The sequence below is a fragment of the Pelodiscus sinensis genome, chromosome 8, assembly GCF_052426305.1.
Source record: "Pelodiscus sinensis isolate ZL-2025 chromosome 8, ASM5242630v1, whole genome shotgun sequence".
Classification (NCBI taxonomy): domain Eukaryota; kingdom Metazoa; phylum Chordata; order Testudines; family Trionychidae; genus Pelodiscus; species Pelodiscus sinensis.
This window is the reverse complement of record NC_143059.1, coordinates 38,855,869-38,875,631: the sequence shown is the minus strand read 5'-3', so window position 1 is coordinate 38,875,631 and position 19,763 is coordinate 38,855,869. Positions and strand designations below refer to the sequence as shown.

Sequence of the window (19,763 nt, the reverse complement as noted above, 5' to 3'; positions counted from 1 at the left end):
TTCAGTGATTACTTATTGCATATTTGTTATTCCCAAAAGGCTATTCTTTGTTACTGATGGAATCTTAATCTATACCTTATGTGCAGGGCTTGAAAAATTCATTTGCCCACAACCCTTAGAAATATTTCCCAAAGAGTACCATCAGACATTAGGAAATCTGAGTTTGTTAAACGTTACAGCCCTGATGATAGCAAATATAACCTCCTTTATGTAAGCAAATTGATGGGTACCATTTTGACTGCATAGGGACAGCTCCTATATCTCTACTGTCGTCCATAGATCTCCAGGACGCAGAAGAAATATGTCAGTTTTACTACTGCTATTCAGAGTTCTTTGGGTAGCTGTGATACTGACAAAATTCGTGTTAGTTTGACTCTTCTTCTGCTTGAGAAGGCTAGGAGTTATCATGTTGGGGCAGAGGAATCAACTGTGGAATCTGGGGAAAGGTAAAGTAGCTAAGATTTGTCACTAGGGACTACACAATTGTAGTCAACTATAGAAGTAACCTATAAGCCTGGGCTTATCGGTTAATCCTGTTGACTACATGCACTCCTCCCCACCCTTGCTGCCTCTGTATCAGAGGTGGGGGAGCGGGGAGGAGGAATTGGGAGCTGTTGCCCGAGGGGAGCTGACTTTTAAGGAGCACCGGTGTCCACAGTGAACTAAGACCAGAACTGCAGTGGTTGGGGGCTGCTCCAGCCATGCTGGAACATCCCCTACCAGCGGTGGGCCCTGGTTGGATGGAGCAACCCCCTACCCACCCATAGTGGGTAAGGGGCTGCTCCAGCCCCACAGGTTAAAGGTAACGGGTAAGCCTCACCTGTTAAGGATGAGGCTGACCCGTTAACCATTAACATCCTGGGCTCCTACACTGAGAGGAGAGCCTCTCCCATTGATGTCTACTTGGAGGGAGGGAATTAGATTGGTATAACTACCTTGCTCAAGGATGTGGGTTTTTCACACCTTTGTATGATGTAGTTACACTGATACAGCTCTGTAGTGTAGACCTGGCCTCGTACATGTTATTTACTTGCATCGAAACTTCAACTCTGATCCAGCATGGTCATATTTTTCTCTGGATAATTACTTGTTCTACTGTCAAGGAACAACTTTCCCAGAGATGCAGGAAATGTTCCCCTCATAGGGATTTGAAAGGTTAACCTGTCACTTAGTTAACTGGTCAGCATCATCCTGAACAGGTAATGCTTACTGGGTCTGGTTAACTGGTAACGCTTGGGGGCTGGAGCAGCTCTCTGCCTGCTGGTCCCCAGCCCAGATCCCCCATTAGCTGATTAATTGGGATTTTACATCCCTATGCCCTATACTGGAGAATGGACGGACACAGAATCAATCAGTAATGCCCCATTCACAGTGTGAGGGTCCTGTCAGCTTCCACCTCTGTGGAAACAAATATCTGGTGTCATCTCTTTTTCCATGGTGTCAAGTGAATTTATACCCTCCTTTGGGTGTGATCAGGTATGTCTTTGTTCATTATTACACATGCCACAAAGGCCTTGATGAAAGTATTTGAAAAATCTGTTTGAGCAGGTGTACAGATGGAGTTGTCTCTGTTCTGCAAACAGTGGTTTTTGTAGCACTTCTCCAACACATCTCTCTACCCCTCTGTCTAATCCTGGAACCTACCTATCTCTGGAAATTACCTTTTGTGGGTAAGGTATAGAATATAGCATAGTTCCCTTGCTCCTCTGTGATCACAGTACTGTCCCTGCTTGTCCAAAACTTTCTGCTCCTGATGATTTTTCAAGCCTTCTGAAGAACCGCTCTTTGTTTTGTGACAATCATAATTATTTCCAAAACACTCCAATAAAAATATAATACATGGTCCCAAACCAAGCCATTTATGCAGTGTGATAACAAAAACCAAGAAATAACTCCCTCTTTAAACACCCTCTTTAAACAAGTAAAACTCACTGTAAACTTCACAAGCTCCAATCTTTTCCTTCAAGAGTCCTGCTTGTTTGTTCAGCAGTTTCTTCTCCCAACCTGAAATTATATTGGAAGGGGATGCTCTGGGGAGACATTACGATGGACAGCAGAATTGCTGTTATCAGTAACTTCCAGGGGAGGGCAGCTTCTGCCAGAGGGGAGCTGGCTTTACATGTGAAAAAGATGATAGAAGGCTTGGAAGTATCAGCGAATGCACGGGAGTTACAGGTGACCAGCCTTTCTCAATGTATGAAACTTTGGATCTTTTTCAGCAAAACTGGGTCTTGAAAGATTGACAGCTATGATGGAACAGAATGAGGCAGGGTAGAATGATGGCACCAGGAAAGAAACAGACCTATTCAATACCATGGCTGAGGTCTAAGGCAACATCTGTTTCCTGATATGGGAAAGCTACTTGACTCACTTCTATGAAGGATAATAAGTTTTGGTTAATGAATGGGCCTTGTTCTCTTTCTAATACTATTACTGACTTATGGTACGAGATTGGGCAAACTAAGCTTTCTGTAATTCAGTTCCCTCATCTGTAGAATGTGAGTAAGTAATACCTCATAAAGGTATTTTGAAGGTAAAATAATTAATGGTTACAAAAAAGTCACAAGTATAAGGAGGTACAATAATTATAAGGTTTTTTGGGCTGGGAATATATATATATATATAAAAATGAGAGAGAGAGAGAGAGAGAGAGAGAGAGATATCAGCTGACCTAATAGACACATCTAAGAGCAGAGTGAAATCCTATTTCCCTGTTAGCATGGACTGAAACTTAAGCATTCCATGGGTGCAGAGAGCAGATCTCTGTTAGCTCCTCATCTACTTCCCCTACATTCCAGTTCTCTGTGATGGAGCTCTGGATGGATCCGAAGAGTTGCAGCAAGAAAATTATGTCCGAATCATAATTTTGTTCCCAGTACTTTTCTTGATATTGGTACTTCAGGTTATTTTGTTCTTAGGCTTGTGTGAGTCATACTTTTTGTTGTATTAAATTGATTTATTGGAGATGCACAAACATCAGATTAAGATGATTGATCTGGTGCACTGTTGATTGAGATTTTAAGTCCATAAATTTTTGAAAGTCAGATTATAGGGTCATGTAATCACTAATTATGGCTCCTTCATTATGTAGCCTGTTCACAGGGCACTGAACAACATGTGATGTGAGTTACAAATGAAATGTATTGAAAAGTAACTGTATTTCATTCCACTACTTGAATATCTAGAGAAAAGTGAATCTTCCTTTGCTATTTGTGCATATTGTATTTGGCTACAGATGCAGCTATAGCAGCAGTCTGCAACCTTTTTAAGCACAAGATCACTTTTTAAATTTAAATTAATCCAGGATCTACCTCAAACCCAAATGCCCTTGTTCTGCCTCTTTCCCTGTCCTTGCCCCACTCCTTCTCTGAGGCCCTGCTCTGCTCACTCTGTGGAGATGGAGTACAGGGGTGGGAAGAGGGGTACACCCTGACATCAGTGCCCCCTCTCAGCCTCTCCCACCCTGTACAGCAAACAGGAGGCTCTCAGGAACACTTCCATAGCAGAGGCCCAGGGACAGCACAGCAGGAAAAGGGCTGCTGAAGTGTTGACACTTGATCGCTTCCTGGCCACCTGATCTATTGGTGACCACTGTGCTACGGTATGTAGCATTTTGCCTTATTGTAACTGTGTTGTGTGACTGAGGAAACACAAGGAGGACAGAGCCAAAATGCAAAACGACAGTTGGGGTTATAGGCAACTAGAAATTATTTGATTCTTGTATATCTGGGAGAGGATAAAAATACTGCATGGGCATAAACCATGTGAGTATAAATGCATGTCAGGTACTGTCAAACAGCTGCAGGGTAGGTTTCCCTACAGAGTTTTCCATTTGATCTGAACTCTTAATTGGTGGCAGCAGTTTGCTGTGCAAATAGTCCAGAAAGTCTCTTTAGGGCAAAGGGAACCTGAAGCCTGAACTGCAGTGATTATCAACCTTTGGTCCACAGACCTGCAGGATCCATGAAAGGTGGTTGTTACCAAAGAAAAGGGGCTTTCAACCGGTAGTCTGTGGTTGGTCCATGGATCGTGTCTAAGATTTACAAAGAGATCCACACCTTCATTTGAAAATGTTCAGGGGTCCGCAGGTGAAAAATGGTTGAAAGCTACTCAAGTATACTGTATAGGAGGGATTATCTTTTGATATGCCTGTTGCTGGGCAGACAGCATCTACTTTTACTTGACTTCTGGCTTAAATAGAACTTTGACTACTTTAATGGTAGCATATTATCCAACACAAACAGTACAAAGTGCTTCATCAGAACCTTTTGCCCTTCTCTGTGTTGCATGTGTTGAACTAACAAATGTTCATTTATTAACTTCTTGATCTCTTACAGATTGCTGATCTGCAGCTCCATAAACTGGATGAGCTGGACTGCTTGATCCAGGGCCTGCTGTATGTTGATTCTGTTGGGTTTAATGGCCAGCCAGAGTGCTATTATTTTGAAAATCCCACCGATCCTGAACAGTGTCAGAAAAAGCCTTACTGCCTTGATAATCCATATCCAATGTTGCTGGTTAATATAGGCTCAGGGGTCAGCATCCTAGCCGTGTATTCCAAGGACAACTATAAAAGAGTAACAGGGACCAGGTAAATATGCCATATATATGGGGTCAGATTATTGTCACCTCTCTCCCCATCCCTCCATAGGAGACGGCTTGGAGGCAGCTGCAGGGCACCCTCTGCCAGGGACCTAGTGACCCCAACTGAATTGTAAAGTTATCCTCTCTTTATGGAGATTCTCACATTGTCAAAACAAAACAACAACAACCCCCTCCCCCCCTCCCGCATTGTGTCACATGCTGTTGGCCATTTAAATACAGCAGGTGTGCAATTTTTGAATTGTGTGGGAAAAAATGAAAATATCTCCATATATGATGAATATTGGGGGGAGGGGGGATTATTTAAACTAAAAATGTAGTTTTTTTTTAATTATTGAAGCATTTACTAATACCCTTTATATTTTTGCTATTAATACCACAAAATAAATATTAATCTTGGTATAATAGTTCCCCGCTTGCTTAATCTTTCCTAGTAATGATCATTAGATATTGCCAGCCCCCTCCAAAACTGAAGAATTTATTTCTAATTGTGTGTGTGGTTTTCTCTGACTTCCTTCCCCTTCATTGTCAGTCCGCCATTCATATTAAAATCTCCTAATGTTGCATCTTTTCTCCCTATCTTTTAAAGAGTAAGCTATGGCAAACCTCTGTGGCCATCCCCACTTCTCAGAGGATACATAATTCACTAAAGTTCTGTTCTTCGTAAAGCTTGAATGTACGTTCAAATCTAAGGATAGATCAGTTAACATCGAAAGCATGCTGAAAATTTCACTGTTTTTCATTATACTTACACATAGGATATAAAACATGTTTACTTCAACCTGTATAAATAAGTGTGTGTGTGTGTGTGTGTGTGTGTGTGTGTGTGTGTGTCTACACAGCAGCTTTATTTCAGAATAACTGGCGTTATTCCAAAATAACATAGTTTGCGTCTACACAGCAAGCAGTTATTTTGACATAATGTTGAAATAATGTCGAGCTGGATGACTTCTTACTCCGACTCCTGTAGCCCTCATTGTATGAGGAGTAAGGGAAGTTGGAGGAAGAGTGCTCTAACTGGGACTTCCTGCTGTGTAGACAGCGCCAAAAGCCGAAATAAGCTATTTCAGTTTGAGCTATGCAATTGATGTAGCTCAAGTTGCGTTGCTTATTTCAGCTTTTAGCCCTGCTATGTAGACATGCCTTGTGTGTGCTGCTCCCCCCTCATAAGTAATATATTTTAACTCATTAACTTGAAAATTCCTTTGCCTTTAGCTTCTGTATCCTTGAACTGTTTGTCTGTTTCCCAGTATATAGTTCAAACAAACTCAGAGTAATCAGTCACTTTTTAAAGCTGTAGGGCTTGGATGCCCTGTTACATACCATAGCTCCATTGACTTCAGTAGAGTTGTAAGAGGAGAATCATGCCCATAAGCCTGTATGTTGTTTTTTATGTGGATAATTTTTAACTAATTCAAAACTCTGAATTTTATATAAATATGTGTATTATTGTTTAATAACTAATATACTGGAGTGGTACTTGATTCTGATTATTCAGATCTGAGATTCTCTAGTTAATTGGTGCAAAATTGACCTGGATCATAGGCAAATACACTTTGTGGAGTGAATTAATAGTCCACTTTCTAGTTGGTCAGCTGTCCACTCCATAGAAATACTGTCCCACCTTGGACTAGTTTTCACCCTTTTCAATAAAGGGGTCAAGGAGTGAATAGGTCAAACTATTTCTTGTTTCTGTGACATAGGCATGTTGACAGGAAATTTTGGAGAAATATGTATGGAGTGTCCCATACGCTCCGTGGTACACATCCATTCCACACTGAAGTCATTGACACTCATAGAATCAGATGTGTTATAAGTCCTTCCATTCCCTGCTCTTAAGTTGCACCAAAAAAAACAAAACAAAACCCCCAATTTGTGCAAATGAAAATCGGCCATGGGAAAAAATTCCCCAGTTTCAGTTGCTTCACTATAAGTCCAAGTTTTTTGGAACGTATCCTGGACTTATAGCGAGGACGGCCTGTACATTCAGCTCATTTGATAAATAGGATTTTCATCTCCAGGCCCCTCACCCTGCACAAGCACTGAGTTCACACATGAATTCAGCTTTAAAAAATGTTGGTGCTGAGTCCTGTCGATGCTGAAGGTTTGGAAATCTGGAGGAGTTATACGAATATTCAGCATCCTGATATGCACATGATAAATATGCATTATTTTATTTACATAACCAAGAAATGGCCTGATTATCTGAAGTGAAGCCTGACAAGGTAGCAGTACAGAACAGGCTTAAAAAACATTAAAATTCCCAAATGCCTTGATGGCTTTGGCACCTGTAGGTAGCCCTGGCTGCTCTTTGTGGCTTTGCCCCGTTGCACCTTGCCCTGGACAGGAGGGTTGAGTTGATTAATGGGATTGTTGCTTGCCCTGGTCTGGGAAAGTATCTAGCTGCTTCCTGTTATTATCTAAAGTGTGCTTTGGCTAGCCTGCTGGTCACTTGCTAGGCATCCAGCTCTTGCTGCTCCTTGCCCATTTATTTCTGGATTGGGGGGGGGGGTGCTTTGGTTGCTGATTACCAGTGATTTCCACTCTGACCCCTATGACCAGGGAGAGATGGCTAGAGCCCAGCCCACAGGTACTTGAGCTATAACTCCCAAGTTTACAACTAGGTGGGGTTGAGGTGGGTTGGAGCAATGTACTGTAAGCTGCATCCCTGTGGTTTGTCCTCCCAGCTGGGTCTTCATAAATAGCATTCCCAAGCTTCTAATATGGGGATTATACCTGGCCTGGCTCATAACTATAAATGCAGCCAAGCATGTGTTTCCTCCATTGGTCCAAAATAGGAGATGTGAACTTCTAGACAGAAGCCATGCAAAGAGCAAGTAAAAGCAAGAGACCGAGAATGTCTGGATGTTGCTTCTTAGAGTGGCCTGGTGCCTAACAATTCTGTTCTCCTTTTAGTCTCGGAGGTGGCACATTCCTGGGCCTGTGCTGTTTGCTGACTGGCTGTGAGACTTTTGAAGAAGCACTAGAAATGGCAGCTAAAGGAGACAGCACCAATGTCGATAAACTGGTGAAAGATATTTATGGGGGAGACTATGAACGATTTGGCCTTCAAGGATCTGCTGTAGCATCCAGGTACATATTTATCTGGTAGTTTTCAAAGAGCTCAGTAGATATTTGCTGTGCATGCTCAACTGAGCTCTTAATGCCTAGATAGTGTCTTTTGTCTGTGTATAGAAGTTGCCCTGCTGTGGTGCAGAGTTCTCATTTAGGATCTCTTCTGTTTTTGTTTTCTAATAAAGTATAAAGATATTCAAAGCGTAGCAAATTTAAAATTATTTTGAAAGAAACACCTTTATCCACTGTAACTATATTCACCCATTCTGTTTTTCTTTATTAAGAGGTCCTTTCTCACATGTCCGTGTTGTGCCCAGAGTCAACAGCATCAAATCCAAGCAAAACTGTTTATAATATAAACTTACTGAGATGGATCTGTGAATATTTAACCTTTCTGAATAATTTAGAATAAAAAGGACTGATATTTCCAACACAGCTTTGGCAACATGATGAGTAAAGAAAAAAGAGATTCCATCAGTAAAGAGGACCTGGCCAGAGCTACCTTGGTCACTATCACCAACAACATTGGCTCCATTGCTCGCATGTGTGCACTGAATGAGGTAATTCTGCAAATTTTACTATAAGTTTCATTGAAACCTCTAGCATTAATGCAGTAGAGACTTCACTTACTGATTTTGTTATGTGCTTATATACCTATTCTATGACTGTCCCACTAGATAGATATACATATTTAATTTTGACTTCTAGCTCTTTTGAAGTCTGTTATTTGCAAATGCAAAGTATTCCTTCCTAAGTGGAGTAATCAGATGCACACATACAAAATGGGAAATGACTGCCTAGGAAGGAGTACTGAGAGCGCGATCTAGGGGTCACAGTGGACCACAAGCTAAAGGTGAGTCAACAGTGTGACACTGTTATCAAAAAAGCAAACATCATGCTAAGATGTATTAACAGGAGTGCTGTAAGGAAGGCACAAGAAGTAATTCTTTTGCTCTTCTCTGCACTGATTAGGCATCAGCCTGGAGTTTTGTGTCCAATTCTGGGTGCCACATTTCAGGAAGGATGTGGAAAAATTGGAGAGGGTCCAGAGCAGAGCACCAAAAATCATTAAAGGTCTGAAAAATACTGGCCTGTGGACCAAATCCAGTCCCCCAGGGTTAGCCCCTAGTGGGCTGTCACTGCTGTTTTTACCTCTAAGTGCGGGTGATTGTAGCTCCCATTGGCCATGGATCTCTGTTCCCGGCCAATGGGAGCCACAGAAAGCGAAATGGACCAGAATACCGCTTCCCACAGCTCCATTGTCTAGGAATAGCACTCTGTGACGAACAGGCGCTGCAGTTGTCCATACTTGCAGAGGCACAGGTAAATGTAGTGGGGGCCTGCTAGGGACTAACCCTGGTGATCCACCACTGTTTTATTGCCCACCCCAATTTAGATCGAGAGCTAGGGAAGGGTGAGCTGGCAGTTTTCTCTAGGCACTGGAGGCCAGGGGCAAAGACTTCATGTACTCTCCCTCACCGCAGGCTTGAGGCCCTGCCATTTCCTGGGTGGCCCATGACCATTTCAGAAATTTGTGGCGTGGGGGAGGCCCTTTGCCCTCCAGTCCCACTAAGCACCAATGCCCTGGAAGAGGCTTGGCACGCTCCCCTATCCCCAGGCCAATCAGAGCCTCGGGGTGGGGGAGTGTGGGAAGTCTTCCGCCCTGCGAGGAGCATATGGCACTAGAAGTGCTGCGGGCTCCTCGCAGGGCCAGGGTAGGGTGAAGGAAGCTTCATGCAGCTCCCCCGCCCCCAGGCCCTAATTGACCTGGGGGCAGAGGCCCTTTTGCCCACCCCTTCTTTACAACAAGGCACAGGACATTTGTTTAAAAAAAAAAAAGTTTTTATAAATAAATAAGCACTCCTATAATTAACGATCTCTAGAGCCTTTCAGTTGTTCTCACTATAGAGCACAGGGACATGAATATCCATATATGTAGTGATCCAGTGTTTCTCTTTAACTATTGCTTTAGTACAGTGGTTCTCAAACCGGTCCTCAGCTGCCTTCCAGGTGGTCCATAGTTCAAGGTCAATCCCCTCTTCGCTGCACAGCAAGGAGCCCGTGCTGGCACTCCAGCCTTGCACTCCTTCCACTTCCCCCCTCAAGGTTGGAGCACTAATGCCTGCTTCCTGCTTGGGGAGTGATGGGGAGAGAGAAAGCCCCCAAGCCTTGCCGCACAATCCGGCTCGCAGGGAAGAAGCGCTCCCCCTCCCCTGGTTGAGGGAACAGCAGCATGTGGGCATGCTGCCTGGAGGCTTTCCCCGCTGCTCCCATTGGCCGGAATTCAGTCAATGGGAGCAGAGGGAGGCGGTGCCTGGGAGCGTGCAGCATGGAGCATGAAAGTAAGTACCCCGTCCTGACCAGACCCCATACCCCCAGCCCGCTCTTGCACCGTCCCACCTGGCCAGACACTGTACCTTCCCTTGTTATTGTCCCCTTCCCCTGGCCAGACACACTACTCCCAGCCTGCTCCTGCACCCCACCTCCTGCCCAGATCCTGCACCCCCATCCCTATCCTTCTTGCTGGCATCCCTGTCCTGCACACTGAACCCTTTATTTTTGTCCCAATCCCAGCGCCTAGGGGGATCCAAAAAATCCACTAATCCTGGAACCTCACAAGAGTAAATCTGGCCTATGAGGAGCCCTGAACCTCAGTCTTCCCTGTCCTTCCCCTGGTGGCAATGGAGTGCCAGAGGAGTGAGATGTCTCAGCGGGGGGGGGGGCACATCAGTAAGGGTTGGACATTTTTGGAGGGTTGTGGGATGTGTTTGTTTGTTTTTTAACTTCTCATTTGTGTGGGCCCCAACTGATTTTTTTTTTCCTGTTGGTCAGTAGAACCAAAAAAGATACCCAACCATAAATAAACAAAATATGGAAACCTTTGGTGTTAGACATAAATTAATATTGTACTTCATTTTAAATAAAGTTTGATAAACTAACATGAGAAAGTTAAAGCACTTAATGTGTTTAATAATTTAAATTAACATTTCCTTTCTTACTGGTTAAATGAAACCATTCTCCCTAGTTGCAGCACTTGCAAAATGGCTCACATGTAATTATATAATTGACAGTTTCCATTAGCAACTGCTGGTCCATGGAAAGGTTTGCATTGAGCCAGGTGGGCCACGGGCCATGACCTATTGGTTAAGAACTATTCATGGAGTTAGTTTCATTTTCTGGAAAGCTATCTTCAGTCTTGAGGGTTTTCTACATTCTTTTTGCTTTCAGCTTCTTTACAGTGTTGCCTTGTGGCATGGAGTTCAAGCAGCATTGTACAGGGCTATCAAAGCATCGAGAGTTACAACAGAGACCTGCTTGTGGTGCATTAAAAGGAGAAAAAAGATCACTAATGACACTCTGCAATGTGTTATGCCTCTACAAAGAACTTTTTAACTATTTGCTTAATGGATAATGTCTTTTAACTGGATGTGATCAGTAGCACTACTAGGAAGAATGGGTAAATGTTATAAATAGCTTGCATTTCATAGAGGACATCTGAATAGATTTCCCCCCCCCCCCCCAGCACTTTGATCTTGTTTGTTATGCTTATTTTAGTTACATGACACAAAGGATGAGCAGTTATTCACAGTGTGTGATGGGCTAGCATTACAGAGAAAAATCCTAGGCTGAATCTTAAAATAAATATTTTTGTTCTAGGAGAAATTGTGATATCACTGGTTTCATTAATTCAATAACCAGTTTTTGATCTTTTCAGAGAAAGCAAAGCTACCCCTGCCAGCAAAATGCACATAGCCTGTTGTGAAGCATTATGTGTTGGTTCAGGGGTATGGTGATGATTCCTTTGTGACTTGCGTAAGATTTGATGAGTCTTATGATTGTAGCTTAAACATATTAATGAAAAAGATTCAATATGAGGATGATAAATAAATAAATAAATAGAAGGTTCTTTTTCCTGAGCTTCAAAGCTGTGATGGCTTGCATAAAGATGTGTGTAAATTCTGTAGCCAGAACATTTGGATACATGTCAATGAAACACTATCCCATAGATTTGCACAAAGGACCCCCACTCCACTGTTCACAGTTGAGGGAAGTGATTTGCATCTTTCCTAGCTACAGAGCACCTAAGGTACAGACTAAGGCTGCTGCTTACAAACTGTACAATAACCCTCTGTACTGCATCAATATAGATTTCATTGTATAACTAAGTTGGCCACACATACATACTCTGTAGCCTTCCAAAGTTAGGCTATCGATTTTAACAGCATAATGAAAAACACTAAAAGAACTTTGGTTCTCTTAAAAATAATTTGCCATAAATCTTGCATACTTGTCATAGGATAGTGAACTCTATGTATGAATAGTTTTCCTTAGGTTTAGGATTTTCAATAAAAGGGGCATGTGTCTGTTAGATACCATTTGTTTTGATTCTCTAATAACTTCATGGTCGTAATTTTTTGCAGGGAGCAGGGGAGGAGAGGAAAGTGTAAGAGTGAAGTTAAATTTGGTTCCTGAACAGCTTGCCAGTGTGTTGTTAAGAGAAATGTATTGCAAATGTCTTTGCTATCAGTTTTCAAGAAATGTGTTTTACAAGATAGAAGCCCCTGTGTCTTTTTGGGGAGTGCAGAATGTTGCTGCTAGTTTTTAATCTTAAATTGTAAAAGATTGATTTACTCCTTATCTCCAGCCAAATAAGTTTATAGGAGGGTATGCTGATGTATGTTTATGTGGCCACAAATTCTAAGATTTCTGTCCTCCAAGACTAAAAATTGCATTATCTAAATAAAGCTTTTGTTGCTAAATATAGTCTCATGCACATTTGACTCTCTAGCCATGTTAATATAAATAACTGGACCATGATGTACTTCAGCACTATCCAATATCTTACACATTTTGAGTGTGATATCCTCTTCTCACTACACCACTGGACAGTGCTAAAGGACATCATGGTCTAGTTATTTTTATCAGCTTGGCTAAACTACTTACAAGAGAAGTCAAATGTGCAAATGAGATTACATTTATTAACAAAAGCTTTATTTAGATAATGAAGTTTTACAGTCATAGACTTCTGATTAACCCTCGGGAGTTTGTGGCCCCATATGCATATGTCACCATTATCTTTAGAGAGAAATCTGTGGATGTTCGGCAGAGACTGTTCATTAAATACATCACCTAAGCTCCCAACAAGAGTCTTGTGAGCTTTTGCACCCTCAGCTGTGCACTAGCTCTTGAATTGTTGACTTGCTGGGTGTGAACTATTTTAAATTAATGAGTGTTGGATGCTGTTTCTCTTCATGCATCATCACCAGAACTGGATTCCATGGAGTAGTATAATTGTAAGTTGGGGCATAATGATCTACAGGAACTTTAATTACAGGTGGTGATGTGTGAAAAGCCTCTTAAATTGAAGTTAGTGAGATGATTTTCTGGATTTTTAAAAATGTTTTTGAATGATTTTCCTTATAAATAGAGCACAGTTAATATAGAAACCAGTGGGATATAATAAATGTGGAAACTCAACCTGCCATTTTACAGTCACTTTTCAGAATGGAACCTCAGTTTGGGAATGATGTTTACAGATGTCTTTTCCTATGTCTCCAAAGTAATTCTTATCAAATACCCTTCCAAGGTTCCTTTGGAGCCAAATGGAGTTGTTGATTCTCTTGACTTTTCAAAAGCTGTTTCACCTAATATCAATGCATACATAATAAATTACATGGGAAATAAAATGGAAATAGTATTGGTAGCTTACATGTCAGTTATACACATCAGAGAAACTCTCACACTATCATATATCTTGTAATTGCCATTTGATTACATGTATATTAACACATTAGTGACATATTTTATCCTGTCCTTGAAATAAAATCTGCCTGCCTTCTGCCACTTACCTCCTTAGTAAACACAGCTACTTACTGCTTTTGGGGTTTCACTTGCAGGGATTAGGGATATGATATGATGTATAAAGTTCAAAATTACCAAGTTTTTTTCTTAATCCAAATAAATGTGCATGGCTCTAAAGCAGCACATCTACTGAATTTAGTTTTGTTCTTCATCTATATATTGTTATTTTACAGAACATTGACAGAGTGGTATTTGTAGGAAACTTTCTCAGAATCAACATGGTCTCTATGAAAGTGCTAGCATATGCTATGGATTATTGGTCCAAGGGGCAGCTGAAGGCTCTGTTTTTGGAACATGAGGTAGGGTAATGTATCCATTGAATTCCTTTTGTATTATAGAAAACTATTTCTATGATGCGTTTGAGTGTACAGTTGCCATAGAGATAGGGTTACCAGGTGTCGGGTATTCACCTGGACAGTCTGGTATTTTTGGCTCCTGTCTGGTTAAAAAAAAAAAAATTAAGAGAATACCGGACACTTAAAATGTCCGGTATTTTGTGAATTTTTCTTCAGCCAGGAGGCGAAAATACCGGGCACCTGGCAACCCTACAAACACTCAGCGCCTGGCCTCTCCCCATCTCCCTCTGAGACCTCCTCCCCCCCAGCTCTCAGCGCCTGGCCTCTCCCCATCTCCCTCCGAGCCCTCCTCCCCCCCCCCCCCAGTTTCCAACACCCCCTGACCCCAGCCCCCATGCTTCCCTGATTCCCCAAGGCTGCTGGCACAAAATGGCTGCCGGCCAAAAGACCTAGGGGAAGCAATGCTTCCCCTGGGTCTTAGTGCTCATCTGCTCCCCTGTTCCTATCCCTGCACTCACTTTTAAAGGAGACATGCTGTTTTATTTAATTTTTTTTTTTGGCTTAATAGGTCCTTGGAGTCCCTTTATTTCTCCCCCTCCCCCCCCTCTCCCCCCCAACAACTGTGGTCTCCCTCCCTTTTTCCCTTCAACAGAATTTTGTCCCGTTTTTTTGGGGGGGGGGAGGGGGGGTTGGAATTTTTGTTTCAACCATCTGGCAACCCTGCATAGAAAATGTCTCTTAAAAAGCCAATGAAACGTGATAGACTGTTCTGTGAAAATGGCCTTTAATTTAGAGGTGGTTGAAGATGCCTTCTTGTATTGTAAATCCCTCAATTCCAGTTAGTATGGGCACTCATCTTGCTAACTTCCCTTTCATTTGATAAACCTCATACATCTGCCTCAAACTTTCTCTGGCATAAGGCTATGCATCACCGAATTTCAGACCAGTACCTGTTTTAGTTTTGAGAAAATATCGAATGGTGATAAAATTAGATTAATAGGGTTAGAATGGAAACTGTGGTTCCATTACAAGTGCTGTTTTGATCTTTGGTTAATCACAACAAGCAGCATAAGGCTTATAATAATACTGGGGAAATACTCCCCCCCCCCCCCCTTGAAATAATTTAATTGCAATCCACATGTTCAAAACTCGTGTAGGATGACCTCACAAGATGTATATCTTTCAACTGCCTTACCAATGCAGAAAGCTTTATGAGTATTGTTCTACTTTGTTGTGCTTCGGAATTTCTGATAGTCCTTGTTTTTGTTTTTAAGGGTTATTTTGGAGCTGTTGGGGCCCTTCTGGAATTGCTTAAAATGACAGAAGATCAGTGAGGACACCAGCTAGAAAGAGATACCTGTCACAGATGCTGCTGGTTAGAATGAAAGCCACTAGAAGGATGGAAATGAAGCCATTATGGCAGTTCTACCTGCTGGATTTGTAAATAATATAAAATCCTTTTAGCTGATATCTAACTTTTGGGTTTTGAGCTTATACTTCAAAATTCATACTGGGAATAAAAAAGCTTTTTTTCTGTATACTGTATTTTTTAGGAACAAAATCTGTGCAACGTGGCCAAACATGCAGATTTTATGGATTGATTTTAAAATGTGCATACTGTTTAAAGAAGGACCCATACTATGAGACACCTGCATTTCTTCTGGGGTTTACTGATTAGTTGTGGTAATTTTAACTTCATCTAGTAATCACTCTAGGAGATTTTTATCTTATATTTTTCATGACGTTTCATGATTTGCTCTTGGTTTCAAATGAAACTACAAAGCTGGCACATTTTACTGTGAACACTAAACTAATTAATTTTATTGCCTTCACTTTTTTTTATTTAAAAAGATCGTCTTCCCTATTCTCCCTCCTGTAAAAATATGACCTTTCTATGGTTACCTGTGTTTCTATTAACAAGAAGCACTAAAAGGCCTGCTGAGATGGGGATAAGATTTGTGTAGTCACTGGCACCTTCTGAAGTCCTGAATGAAAATAACTGCTTAGTGTTGTATCAAAGCCCCTTGCATTTTGGCTCTTCCATTCTGAAATTTTTTATTATTGAGTCAAAACTAAAACAAAATCTTGTTATGGTAAAAGTCATCTATGAAAAAAGCTCTATGGTACAGATGTTATTTATACAGTTACTAAGTATTAGAAAATAACAAGGGAGAATAATTTCAGTATGTCTGCGGACTTTACTGTTGTCATTACGTTAACTTTTTAAAATGTTGTCTTCATCAAAGCAATTTGGTGGCTTAACTAATATTTAAATCCCACTTTCTAAAATTAGAATACATTCTTAATGCATTATATATTGGATTAGGAATTAAAGTAAAATTTTGCCTCCAGAACTTAGTAAAGTCTGAGTATTTTTTCCTAAATAATTCTGTCTTCTAAATCTGTAATTGAAAGACATCTTTTTTGATATGTCATATGATGTACAGGCCCACAGAGAGGCCGTACAATTTTAGGGGGCACGTGTTCTCTGTGATGCATTTTGGTTTTGGATTTTTGTTTCTGAACACTTTATTAATTTCCATCTCTCAAACCTTGAATAACTTGATACTAACTGAAGTATTGACTTGTCTGCTGGAAATAAAGCCCTTTACTGTGTGATGGGTTTAATGTATTTGTGGAATTCATTTCTTTAAATCAATCTACGTAAAAGGAGTATTATTAGAAGTATTAATTTGGTTATATCTTCCTGTTGTTTTTACAATCTCTTCCTGGTACTTGTTTTCCTGTTTGTCACTTCGGTCTTTGCTATTGTGATTAATCTATTATTTGAAAGTTTGTTGAATTGCTTATGTGACAAGTTTATAGTTTTGCCATTTTGACTTACATTAAGAGCTTGTCTTCTCTATCGGGGAGAGATCGACACTGCTGCAACCAGTGCAGTGGGTGTCAATTTTAGCGAGTCTAGTGAAGACATGCTAAATCAATGGCACAGCACTTTCCAATCGACCCCCGTACTCCAGCCCTCTGAGAAGAATAAGATAAGCCAACGGGAGAGCAGTAAGATACCTAAGACCTGAAACTTAAATTATGTTGACTCCAGCTATGTTATTCATGTAGCTTTTTAGAGCATGTCTACATTACAAAATTATAACTTGACTTTTAGCATCCAATTTAACAAATACGATTTTGTGTGTCACAGTAGGTGGCTGTGGTCTACCGAGTACATCCACAGGGATTGCCAGGGGTTACATCGACTCCAGGGATGATGCATTTTGGGTAGCTATCCCACAGCCCTTGCAGCAGATTGGAATTCTGGGCTAGGGTCCCAATCCCTCATGGAATAAAAACAGTGTTTTAAGTGCTTCCCATGTCTGTGGCTCAGAACCAGCCTTGTCCTGGCTTGTCTAAGCTCCTTTATTTTCATGCAGCATTGCTGGGTGTCCTTGGTGTAAACAACTCGTATCTACCATGCCATATGCAATTTTGGCATAGATATCAGTGTTTCTTTTGCTGCTTTGGAGCTCTTCCTGCAGAGTCTCTCCCCAACAGGAATCAGATCCACTTTCTCCTGAATGCTCAGGCTGGAGACTTGTGACACAGGCGTGCATGCTCAGCTTTGCTGGTGAGCTTTCCATGTTGCTCCAATAGGAAATGAACATTCAAAAGTTCCTGGGGCTTTTCATGCTCTGCTGGCTGAAGAGTGCTAGAGTTCAAAGTGCTCACCAGAGCATTCACAACAGAGCACTCTTATAATGCACAGTGTGTACACTGCCCTTTAATTTGAGGCATGAATGTTGCCTCAGGCTTTATTCCATTCACGTGGAGTTCAAGGTTCGATTTTTTTTTTTTAAAAGGGTAGTGTAAATAACTCATTATAAATTTGGCCTAAAGCTGAATACATTGACCTAAGTTTGTAGTATAAATCAGCCCAAAGTTGTTGAGGAAAATTGCAGAATCTTAGCTGTTGTGGGTATGTCTACACTTCAAGAGCTACTATAACACAGCTGCAGCTTTCACTCAGCACTGTAGTATAGACACTTATACATCAATGGAAGGTGTTTTTCCATCACTGTCGCAATTCCACCCCTTAAAGAATTCCATTGACCAAGCTGTGTCTATAGGTGGGTTAGATTGACCTAACTACATTGCTCAGTATGTGGAATTTTTCATAGCCCTCAGCAACGTAGCTTCATTGATTAGGTCTTTAGATTGGCTATTGCAAACATTGCATGCTTCCTGAGTTTTAAAAGGGAAGCAATTTGAATGGACATATAAGTTTACTTAACATGTTGCAGTGCAAAGAATGTTCATAGGATAAATTGGCACATGCAAAATCACACGTGCAGTTCTTTTGGTATTTCAACAAATATCAGAAAATGTTGGGAGCTGTGGACATGTAAGCTGTGCTCAGGAGGGTACAATTGGTACAATTACTTCTTTCTGAGTCACTTTTGCCTTAAAGGATGGAGCCAACACAATGTGCTTGGACTTCTAACCTTCTATGGAGAAACCAGACAAGGAGAAGAAATGAGGAGAGAACTCAGAGTTCAGGTGAGCAACCAGTCCCCAACATGTCATCCAAACTGTTGGTTCAATTTGGTAGCAGCATCCAGCAGTAAAATAGACTCTTCTAGCTGGGGAAGTGAGATCACTTCTCCGGATCTGGAACATTCACTCACTGTCCTATGAGTTCTCCAGATGATTTAAGTGCTATCCACCTGCTCCTGTTCTTCTACATCCAACTTTCTCTGGCCATCCTGTATCCTGTGCACTCTTCTTGCATAGAACCTGTTGGTTGAGCTGCATTTCTTTCTGGGTTCCTGCATATCTTAAACTGGTGAGCAGAAGGAACAGGTTTGTAGGAACAAGGGGTTTGTAGCTATTACTTAAATTCTGTGGGGACGAGGACCAAAGAGGTATTTCTAGGCTTGCTGATGCATATAATACTATAGCCCGTTAGAATTAATATTGACCTTGACTTTAATGTCAGAAATCACTTGTCAGCTATTTTTAATTAGCTCTGTTTAATTAGCTCAGTAATTTATCAGCACTTATAAATGACATGCAGCATTCTAGTGTATTTTAGTTGTCTTCCTTCTCAAATTGTCATACAGAAACATTGCAAACTGTATCTTTCAACATAGTACAGACTAAGTCGGCTACCCTCTGAAGCTTCTGAGCTCAAATATGTTAGGACTTTGCAATTGCTATAGTAAACAGTAGAGAGATGCATGCTATTAGCAATGCAAATTCTCATAGTCTCTGGCTGTGCTTTGCTTACCAAAGGCATTACACGTTTTGTTTAGATTGTTACAGACAAAAACCTGATCTGTCCTCTTTTCTCTGCCTTTTCCTACTGGGTGACTGTCACATGAGACCATCAATAACTTTGCTTAATGTGAACTTTACTTACTATATTGTATTTTCATGTTTCTCATAATTGGGTGCAAGTAGAATACAAATTTAAAAAAAATGTAAATTTGAAAATGTATAAAAAAGGAAAAATAACTGCCTGGTTCACAAATAAAACAAGGAAAGAGAATGCATGCTTCAATAGACCATGCAACATGCCAGGAAAGTCAACAAATTCAGGTTGTGTTAGTGCAAGAAGGGAAGCAAACTTCAGAGCTGGAGATCCTCTCTGAAAATAGCCCAATCCCAGCCATTATATAGAATCTATCTGTCTTCTAGGTGTAGGTTTTTCTGCTGGTATCAACTGTTTGGCTACATCTAGACTGCAAGCTTCTTTCAGAATAAGCTTTTCTGAAAGAGATCTTCTGGAAAAGTTTATTTCGAAATAGTACATCTACACACAAAGCACAGTGAAATAGCGATGTGCTATTTCGAAAGAGAGCATCCATGTTGATTGGACAATCTCACATTTAAGGCCACCCGGAACCAATCCAGGCAGGGCATTAGGCCAGTTGCTTCTGGGTGCTGTTGCCTAAGGCTATCTGCAGCACGTGC

At 41.1% G+C, this 19,763-nt stretch overlaps 1 protein-coding gene across 4 annotated transcripts in view; it reads left to right on the top strand.

Moving 5' to 3' along the window:
• Positions 1-16,463, top strand: part of PANK1 (pantothenate kinase 1) — a 45,631-nt gene extending 29,168 nt beyond the window's left edge. For 3 of the 4 annotated variants that reach the window (XM_075935119.2, XM_006121441.5, XM_075935121.2), the window contains exons 3-7: positions 4,338-4,591; positions 7,519-7,695; positions 8,114-8,237; positions 13,713-13,838; positions 15,110-16,463. In XM_075935119.2, the coding sequence (XP_075791234.2) occupies positions 4,338-4,591; positions 7,519-7,695; positions 8,114-8,237; positions 13,713-13,838; positions 15,110-15,169 (741 nt within the window). In that variant the 3' untranslated portion in view covers positions 15,170-16,463. The other variant, XM_075935120.2, reaches the window with a different exon arrangement.
• The last annotated feature ends 3,300 nt before the right edge of the window (positions 16,464-19,763 follow it).